Genomic DNA, 9,159 nt, shown 5'->3' with positions numbered 1-9,159 from the left:
GACCCAGCTGGGGAAACTGAGGCAGGGAGCTGGGACTGCCCCATCGTGAGGGTTGGGGGGGGCTTCAACATGTGCCGTGTCCCCTTGCAGTGAGTGGGCAACACTCCCGGACCAGCACACCCATCCGCCATCCCCGCTGCCATAAGTGCCGCGATGCCCAGCCCCGTCCGCCGCCCTCCTGGTGCCGGCGGGCCACCCGGTTTAACCATGTTACCAGCGGATGGTTCGGCGCTGCTGCGAGCTGTGGCACAGGGCAAATTTCGTCTCACCCGGCTCTTGTTGGAAGGGGGAGCCTACATCAACGAGGGCAACGCCGCCGGGCAAACGCCGTTGATGGCCGCGTGCCGGGCTGGCTACGCTGACCCGCTGGAGCAGCCCCGTATGGTGAGGTACCTCCTGGAAAACGGCGCCGATCCCAACATCCCCGATAAGACGGGCAAGACAGCATTGATGCACGCCTGTGCTGAACGCGCCGGCCCGGCGGTAGCCGCCGTTTTGTTGGCTCACGGCGCTGATCCCAGCGCCCGCGATTATGCTGGAGCCTCCGCTTTGGTTTACGCCATTAACCAGGGGGACCGGGAGACACTGCAGGTGCTGTTGGATGCCTGCAAAGCTCGAGGGAAGGAGGTGATCATCATCACCACCGACACCTCGCCCTCGGGTACCAAAACCACCCGGCAATACCTAAACTCGCCCCCTTCGCCCGGGCTGGAGGAGAAACGCTCGCCGGCACTTTGCATGTCGCCCTCTGACATCGAGGTGCGGACGGCGGCTTCGCCGGCCGGCAGTGAGAAAGAAGAGGAGAGGGACGTCTTCTGCTTCCCCCCGCCACCACCACCGGCACCGGTCACTGCCGTACCGGAGCCATCCCGTGGCCGGGGGCGGCCGCTGAAGCGCCTCAATTCGGAGCCCTGGGGGTTGGTGGCCCCGGGGACGGAGGGAACGTGGGGACCCCCTGAGCGTTTGGTGGCGGGGATGGAGGGGCTGAGCCTGGGCGGGCGCCCACGGCGGCACAGTGTGGAGGGCCGGGAGGCGGCGGGGCTACTGGGGGCCGCCTGGGCCGAGCGGGTGCCCCCCGCTTGCCTGCAGCCACTGGCACGCCGGAACACGGCCCCTGAAACGGTGCGGGTCAAACCACCTCGCTGGGACCCCCCTGAAATGGAGGGGTGTCCCTGGGCTGGCTCACCGCCTCCATCACCGGGCCGAGGCCGGCACTGTGCCGCATCGGCCATGCCGCTGCCAGCTGCCGAGTCCCCACCGGCTGCCCGCCGACGCCCACCTGGTTTGCTGGAGCGTCGTGGCTCTGGCACCCTCTTGCTGGAGCCCTTGGCTCCCGGGAGGGCTGGCTTCTTGCCCCCCCTGCACCCTGGCCCACACCCCCCCGGCCCCCGCGGCCCCCCGGCCCCCGGCTCACCCAAGGGACGCCGCAAGCTGCTGCGCCGGCACTCAATGCAGACAGAGGAGATGCGGCAGCTGGCCAACTTCCAGAGCAGCATGGCCCCAGAGCCAGGCAGTTAGGGATCCCCCCATGTCCCCCCGCAACCTGGAGCAGCACTCAGACACCTGGGTCCTGCTCCCAGCATCCTCATGGACCCCCCTGTGAAGGGAGGACCCCAGGCAGTCGCTCTGTCCCTGCCCAGCTGCTCTTGTGCCAGTGTGGGGCCTCCTCGTGCAGGTGGTGGCAACATTCACTCTGAACCCTACTGATGACTGCAGGCACATGACAATTCTTCCTTTGCTGCTGTTGACAGAAACTTTGCACGACCACAAATTCCTTCAGAGCTGGCGTTCCCCCTGCCTCCGTCTCCCCTGCATCTTCCTCCTGCTCCCTCCTCATCCTCCCAGCAGCACTTTTCCCTATGGACCTCATCAGCAGCCACCAACTGCCCAACCTGCCCCACGTTTGGGGGTCCCCACATCCCCGCCGGTGCCAGGCGCTGCTTGGGGCTGTGTGCTGTGAGCAATAACAGCTGCCAGACCCTCCATGTCTCTGGACGGTCCCTCCCCAGGGGAGATCCCCCCCAGTTTTGGGGTGCAGGGTCCCAGAAACGGGGGTGCCAGGGTGGGAGCGGGCAGGGGGTGGGGCACATGCTGTCAGCATCCCGGTGAATAAAGGCCCCAGCACAGCTCAGCCCGTCTCCAAGTGTTGGGGGGCTGAGGGGGGCTGCTGGGCCTGGGCATGAGCAGGGCAGGGTCCAGCACATCTGGGCACACCTGGGTGGATGAGGACTGGCACAGCTGGACACCAGCATATCTGGGTGCCAGCACATCTGGGCACCAGGGTGCATGGGGACTGGTGCAGCTGGGTGCCAGCACATCTGGGCAAGGCGGTGCATGGGGACTGGCACATTTAGGTGCCACCATACCTGGGTGCTAGCACATCTGGGCACCAGCACATCTGGGCCAGGGGACCCCGATGGCTCTTGCTGGCAGAGCAGGGGGGACCCGAGCTGCGGTGTGGCCATGGGAGGGGGCAGCCCAGCCCCCACAGGACACCATGCTGTCCCCCCATGGGGACACGGTGGGAGGGTCCCAGCGGGTGGGCACAGGCTCAGCCCTGGTGCCGGTGGGGGTCCCCATCCCTGGTGGGAGAGGTGAGGGTGCTGGCAGGGCCCCCCCATGGGGTGGGGTGGGAGGGCACTGCAGGCCCTGCAGCGTTGTGCCAGGGGGGTGTGGGGAGCCCGTGGCCTCCCGGCGAGGCTGAGGCTGGCCCTGTGCCGCAGCGGGAGGTTGGGCTGTGCCGGGTGCTGGCAGCACCGGCTGCGGCAAGCGTGGCTGGGCAGCACTGCAGAGCGGTACCGCACCGGAGGGGCCGCCGGGGCTTGGGGACATTGCCGGGGGGTGGGGGCAACGCCACGGGGCACTGCTGGGGCTTGGGGACACTGCCAGGACTTGGGGACAAATGCCATGGGGCACTGCCGGGGCTTCGGGACACTGCTGGGGGGGCATTGCAAGGTCTGGTGGTGGGGAATGCTGAGGGCTGAGTTGGGGGGCACTGCCAGGGCTCAGGGGGACACTGCAGGGGCTTGGGACATTGGCTGGGGTGCTGCTGGGGGGGGCACTGCTGAGGATGGGGTGGAGGATGCTGTCACAGGACATGGCTGGGGATGGGGGCAGCACCCATGGGACAGCTGGGCCCTCCCTCCATCCATGTGTGTGTGTGTTGTCCCCCCTACCCTTTCTCACTCACCGAGAGCTCGGCCCAGCTAAAAACACCCCGCGGGGGGAGGAGGAGGTAGCTGGGGGGGCCCGGGCATAAGGATGTGGCTCCAGCATGGATGCAAGGACAGGGAGCAGGGCCAGCCATGGGACACCCCCCCCATCCCCTTCTCTTCAGCCTCAGTGACAAGAGGGATTTTCTAACCCCCACAGCGTTATTCCCTGGCAGAGGAGGAGGAAGGCCACCCCAGGCTGGCCAGGGGACACCGACAGGGGGTGATGCTGAGGGACACCAGTGACCAGCCTCGTCCTGCTGGGTGCTGAGGGGTCCTGGGGGTGAGCTGCACCCCCAGCTGCTCCCAGAGCCAGGAGGGTCCTCAGGGAGGCGGGGGACAAGGCTGCTGTCCCCAGCCTGGGACCGGACTCCCTTATGCACCGCACCACTGCCTTGGAAACGAGAGGGGACCCGGGCAGGCGCCATCGCTCTGGGTCCCCCCTGGGCTGAGATCTGACCAAACTCAGGGCAGAGGAGCAGGACCTCACCAGGAGAATCGGGGCAAACCCAAAACATGCTCAGCGTCATCACGTCCTGCTGGGGGGACAAGCCCAAGCGGGTCCCCGGGCTCCCACCCCCACAGCAGCCACCGCCGGCATGAATGTCACTGGGACAGCAGGGAACTGGAGCTGCGCCAGCAAGGAGCCCATCCTGCTGCCCACCTTCTCCACCGCGGCCAAGGTGCGGGTGGCCGTCACATGCCTCCTCTTTCTCTCCTCGGCTTGCTGCAACGGTGCCGTGCTCTGGGCAGCCGCCCGGGCGCCACGGCGGCGTCCACCCCGCGTCCGTGTCCTGATGGCCAACCTGGCGGTGGCCGATCTGCTGGTGACAGTAGTGGTGATGCCGTTGGATGCCGCCTGGAACATCACCGTGCAGTGGTACGGGGGGGATGCGGCGTGCCGGGTGCTCATGTTCCTCAAGTTGGCTGCCATGTACGCCTCGGCCTTTGTCACCGTCGTCATCGCCTTGGACCGTCACGCCGCCATCGTCAACCCATTGGCTGTGGGCTGCGCTGAGAGGAGGAACAAGGCGATGCTGTGTGTGGCGTGGGTGCTCAGCGCCGTGCTGGCTCTGCCCCAGGTGGGCGAACCCCAGCCCTGAGGTACAGGGAGGGGACACCTCGGAGGGGATGCCACCCACCACCTCGGGTGAGGTGGGATGATGATGATGACAATGGCGGGAGGGAGGAAGGATGCTAACGGCCCCGTGGCCCCTTGCAGGCATTTATCTTCCGCACGGTGAGCCGGTTGCAGCCCCGCCATTTTGTGCAGTGTGCGACGGTGGGCAGCTTCAGGGCACACTGGCAGGAGACGCTCTACAACATGTTCACCTTCACCTGCCTCTTCCTCCTGCCCCTGCTCGTCATGGTGCTCTGCTACGGCCGCATCCTCGCCGCCATCTCGGGCAGGATGAAGGACACCCGCGGTGAGAGCACGGACCAGGGCCATGTCATTCCTCCACCCTTTCTCCATCGCTGCTTGGTTCTTCTCTTCCTTTTTCACCTCCTGATGCTCCTGCTGGGGTCCAGCCCCCCACTTGGGTCCCCTCTCCCCCACTCATTAACCCACCACTCTTAATTAACCCCTGGGCAACACGTTCCTCCTCTCTCCTTCCTACCCCTCGGTCCATTTCCCCCCCCCCAGTCTCCTCCCAGGAGATCCAGCTCCGTCGATCCTACGACAACATCCCCCGGGCCAGGATGCGCACACTCAAGATGTCCATCGTCATCGTTCTGACCTTCATTGTCTGCTGGACGCCCTACTACCTCCTGGGCCTCTGGTACTGGTTCTCCCCCGAGATGCTGACCCGGGAGAAGGTGCCGCCATCTCTCAGCCACATCCTCTTCCTCTTCGGCCTCTTCAATACATGCCTGGATCCGCTCATCTACGGGCTCTTCACGGTGCATTTCCGCAGGGAGATGTGGCGCACTTGCCGCTGCAGCCACCGCCAGCACAAGCAGGAGGTCGCCTCCGCCCTCAGCGGTTCCTTCCGCGTCTCCACCACGGCCGTGCCGGCCAGGAGAGCCGGCAACAGCCTGGGGGGATCTGGAAAGCACGAGCTGGAGGTGATGGCGGATGCAGCTCTGCCAGGACGGAGGTGTGAGCTGTGCCGGAGGAGGACAGTGGAGAGCTTCATGTGATGGGGGAGGCCAGGCTGGACCCATGGCAGAGCAAGGGGAACCCCCCAAAAGTGGGCTGGGGGGAAACACAAGAGGTCTGTGCCACCACAAAGGCACTCAACAATAAACTTTGATTATTTTCTCAGCAGGACCCTGTCTTTGGGCCAAGGGATGGTTTAACCAGAGCCAGCACTGTGGCATCACCAGCATGTTTCTGTGCCGGGCAGGGTCTAATGGCACCACCAACGTGTGAGGAGCAATAAGCCAGAAGCCAGGCACCCCATGTCAGGCAGAAAGCAAAATCTGGGGCAGAAATTCCTTTAAAAGATGCCACCGTGGCTCCTTGGGGGGGGGGGAGGAGAATTTAAAATGTGCCCCTTCCTGTGCACTGGGGGCATGGGGAGAATTCAACACTCCCAGAGCCTGCCAATCTGACAGAGAACAGCGCACGGTGCAATAAAGCTGTCGCTTGTAAATGCTACTTTAAGGAAAAATGGCTTTTTCAACTAGTAAGGTATTCTATTGCCAGCCCCAAGATCAACAGCCAATGACATCAACTGATTTTAGACAAATCTAAAAGTAGCAGAGGCATGAAAGGAACTGGGGCTCAGTTACAGCTTCTCAGAACATTTAATTAAGGACAAATAACGAGAGGACAATTTTACACAAAATCGGAGTTATTTAAAAGGCTGAGTTCACTCGCAAACGTAAAGTCCAAGAGAATAAACCCCTCAGGAGATGTAAGGAACATTTGCCTGGGGTATAGAAAACAACTTCTCTCTAAAAGAAGAGTGACCAAAATGCCAGGTCACTCACAGGCGTAACAAAATGCTTAAAAACGTCATAGTTTGGTACGTAACTGGGCTCAGGGGCTGTATTCACCACAAACACAAGTGAAAATAACCCCCAGAAACCTCAGGTGTTTGCTTCTTCACTCGAGTTTTCTTGTATGAAAACAATAAAATCTTGTAAGAAGCAAACCTGCTGAAGCAATGAACTGTTTTACTCCTCCAGCTGTTTCTCAAATGCCATGCCTCCAACATACAAATTCCCCCCGATTCCCCCCACCCAGTTCCCCCAGTCTGGACTTGGAACGCACAGGTAGAAATGAGGATCCATCATCGGCGTCTCCTGTCCGGACTCCTGCTCCGTCGGCGCCCACCCCTGGAAGAGAGGGGGCAGAGAGTGTCAGGGGTGGCTTATTGGCATTTCCAGCCCATGCCATGATTTCACTCTCTCTAATCTAGTGGCTTTCTACAATGGAGTGGTGTCATCAGTGGACAACTGATGTCATCTACCCAGACTTCTGTAGGGCCCTGTATATGGTCTACGTCGGAGAGCTCTGGGTGTGGTGGATGGACTGGTGGGTGGACAAGGAGTTGCCTGGATGGCCACGTCTGAAGAGTTACAGTCAATGGCTCAACGTCCCAGCAGAAACCAGTAACAAGCGGTGTCCCTCAGGGGTTCATACTGGGACTATAATACCTTCATCGGTGGCATGGATAGGGGGATCAAAAGCACCCTCAGGGAGGGTGGGCAGCTGATATGTGGCTGAGGGAGGATGGGATGGCATCCAGAAGGACCTGGACAGGCTGGAGGAGTGGGCTGGTGTGAAGCTCCTGAGGGTCATGCGCCTGGGGGGGGGGCAGTTCCCAGTACCAGCAGACTGGGGGATGGATGGGTTGGGGGCAGCCCTGTGGAGAAAGACCTGGGGGTACAGGTGGGTGACAAATGGGACCTGAGTCAGCAATGTGTGCTGGCAGCCCAGCAAGCCAACTGTCTCCTGGGCTGTATCACCAGCAGCATGGCCAGCAGGCTGAGGGAGGGAATTCTGCCCCTCTGCTCCGCTCTGGTGAGACCCCCCTGGAGCTCGGCGCCCAGCTCGGGGGGTCCTCAGTGCAGGAAAGACACGGAGCTGTCAGAGCAGGTCTGGAGGGGGGACACAAAAATGATGCGAGGGCTGGAACACCTCTGCTATGTAGAGAGGCTGAGAGAGTTGGGAGAAGAGAAGGCGCCAGGGAGACCTCACTGTGGCCTTTCAATATAGAAAGGGGCTTATAAGAAAGATGGAGAGACTTTTTACAAGGGCCTGTAGTGACAGGACAAGGGACAGTAGTTTTAAACTGGAAGAGGGTAAGTTTAAACTGGACATAAGGAAGAAATTTTTTATGGCAAGGGTGGTGAGGCACCAGCACAGCATGCCCAGAGAGGTGGTCAATGCCCCATCACTGAAGACATTCGAGGTCTGGTTGGACTGGACCAACCTGATCAAGTGGGAGATGTCCCTGCCATGGTCTAGATGGTCTTTCAAAGGTCCCTCCCAACCCAAACCCTTCTGTGATTCACCCCAGCATGGGTTCCAGAGTTTTCTTGACCAGGCAAATAAGCCAGTCCCCAGCACGCCGAAGTCTCAGTCGCTCACTGGCACACCTGCAGCTCGGCCCTTACCTTCTCTTTCCTTTCGGGGGCCCTCTCACGAAGCACCAATCCACGCTGATGGGCTGCCCCATCAGCTCCTGGCCATTCAGCCCCTCCATGGCCGCCTGTGCCTCTTTATAGGTTTCATACTCGACCAGAGTATATCCCTAAGGAGTAGGAGGGAGGGAGCGTGAGCCACAGCAGATCCTGGCAGAGGGGGAGCTCAGTGAAGCGCTGGACATGGGAATAATCCTTCCCTGTGCCCCCCCGAGCCAGGGAAGGGGACGAATGAGCGTGCGTTGCAGCCAGCCGCTGCCACGCGGACAAGCTCAAATGTCCCGTAAGCCAAGATGAAGGTGATGAAGCAGCCGAGAGGCTCGAGGGGCAAGCGCAGCCCATACTGACCACCCCCGCCTACCTTCAGGTAGCCTGTCCGTCTGTCGAGGTTCAGGTGGATGTTTTTTATCTCGCCGTACTCCGCAAATTTGTCATGGATGTCTTCTTCTGTCGCTTCCTCATGAACCCCCGTGACAAAGAGAATCCAACCCTCCACCGCTGTGGTGTGAAAGGGGTAGGAGTTATGCCAAGTACAGGGCGTGCTCCCACATCACCTGGGGGGTCTCAGGGAACGGGCCCCCCCCCAAAAGCTGTGGTGAAGCACAGCACAAGCCGTACGTGGGTGGGGAGATGGAGCCTCAGAAACCAAGGCTGTTGGCTTAGCCTGACATAAATCCTGGCAGGGTGGGGAAGGGCTCTATCCCAGCCAGGTCTGAACCCCAATACGGAGCCGAAGACCCCCACGTTCTCCCACCATCTCCCTTCCTTCTGGTAAAGTGCCCGTGGTGAGTGCGGGGAAGGTGCCTCCCATGATACTCACACCTCTGCGGGCCCGGCTCATCGCCATCCTGCTCCACGCTGTCATAGTCCTCACGCACGCGGGCCCGCGAGCCCTCCTCTGGGCGCAGCAAAGCGGGGAGAAAGAGAAATGGGTGACCAGTGCCATCACTCAGGAGGACAACAGGGCCCAGACAACCACAAACCCGTTTAAAACTCCCCAAAAGCACAAAGATGGGGGGGGGTGTTTACACCAGACCGCTCTCCGAGCGACTCCATGGCAAGGGTTTAACCCAAAACGGGAGACTGAGGCCCGGAGCGGTGGGGGACACCCCGGAGCCCGACGCAGGACAGATCGCAACGGGTGCGCCTCACCTGAGCCGAAGCCTCGGCCCTTCCGCTTCTTGGCTTTCTCCTTCAGCTTGTGGATGCTCTCTGCGGGCGAAAGGGGAGCGGGTCGGAACCGGGGAGGGGACCCAGACCACGGCCCCGGGCGCGGCTCGTCCCCCCCGGGCTAGGCTCGGTACTGCGGCTTGTGGGGAGAGGGGGGGAGAACTGGACCGGGACTTGGGGG

General features: G+C 61.8%; 3 protein-coding genes across 3 annotated transcripts in view; 2 read left to right on the top strand and 1 right to left on the bottom strand.

The window, feature by feature from the left end:
• The first annotated feature begins 207 nt into the window (after nucleotides 1-207).
• ANKRD34A (ankyrin repeat domain 34A) lies at nucleotides 208-1,518 on the top strand. The gene has a single exon (XM_010565607.1). It carries the CDS (start codon nucleotides 208-210, stop codon nucleotides 1,516-1,518), a length of 1,311 nt encoding a protein of 436 aa, XP_010563909.1.
• Nucleotides 1,519-3,797: 2,279 nt separating this feature from the next.
• Nucleotides 3,798-5,354, top strand: LOC104830543 (gonadotropin-releasing hormone II receptor-like). The gene is made up of 3 exons (XM_010565540.1): nucleotides 3,798-4,294; nucleotides 4,435-4,639; nucleotides 4,858-5,354. The coding sequence occupies exons 1-3, from the start codon at nucleotides 3,812-3,814 to the stop codon at nucleotides 5,352-5,354; spliced, it is 1,185 nt and encodes a 394-aa protein (XP_010563842.1). The 5' UTR covers nucleotides 3,798-3,811.
• A 161-nt stretch (nucleotides 5,355-5,515) lies between these two features.
• Nucleotides 5,516-9,159, bottom strand: part of RBM8A (RNA binding motif protein 8A) — a 4,109-nt gene continuing 465 nt past the window's right edge. Inside the window, exons 2-7 of the mRNA XM_010565605.1 lie at nucleotides 8,961-9,020; nucleotides 8,629-8,706; nucleotides 8,170-8,306; nucleotides 7,782-7,918; nucleotides 6,433-6,497; nucleotides 5,516-5,675 (exon numbers count right to left, since the gene is read on the bottom strand). Coding sequence (XP_010563907.1) covers nucleotides 6,452-6,497; nucleotides 7,782-7,918; nucleotides 8,170-8,306; nucleotides 8,629-8,706; nucleotides 8,961-9,020 — 458 coding nt within the window. The 3' untranslated portion in view covers nucleotides 5,516-5,675; nucleotides 6,433-6,451. The remainder of the gene's footprint in view (nucleotides 5,676-6,432; nucleotides 6,498-7,781; nucleotides 7,919-8,169; nucleotides 8,307-8,628; nucleotides 8,707-8,960; nucleotides 9,021-9,159) is intronic.

Source organism: Haliaeetus leucocephalus, unplaced genomic scaffold (assembly GCF_000737465.1).
Source record: "Haliaeetus leucocephalus isolate CR32 unplaced genomic scaffold, Haliaeetus_leucocephalus-4.0 Scaffold193, whole genome shotgun sequence".
Lineage (NCBI taxonomy): Eukaryota > Metazoa > Chordata > Aves > Accipitriformes > Accipitridae > Haliaeetus > Haliaeetus leucocephalus.
This window is presented reverse-complemented; position numbering and strand designations above follow the sequence as displayed.

Coding starts and splice junctions, on each gene's coding strand:
- ANKRD34A (XM_010565607.1), top strand. CDS start 208: ATGTTACCAGCGGATGGTTCGGCGCTGCTGCGAGCTGTGGCACAGGGC.
- LOC104830543 (XM_010565540.1), top strand. CDS start 3,812: ATGAATGTCACTGGGACAGCAGGGAACTGGAGCTGCGCCAGCAAGGAG. Junction 4,295..4,434: donor CCGTGCTGGCTCTGCCCCAG/GTGGGCGAACCC, acceptor GGCCCCTTGCAG/GCATTTATCTTCCGCACGGT. Junction 4,640..4,857: donor CAGGATGAAGGACACCCGCG/GTGAGAGCACGG, acceptor CCCCCCCCCCAG/TCTCCTCCCAGGAGATCCAG.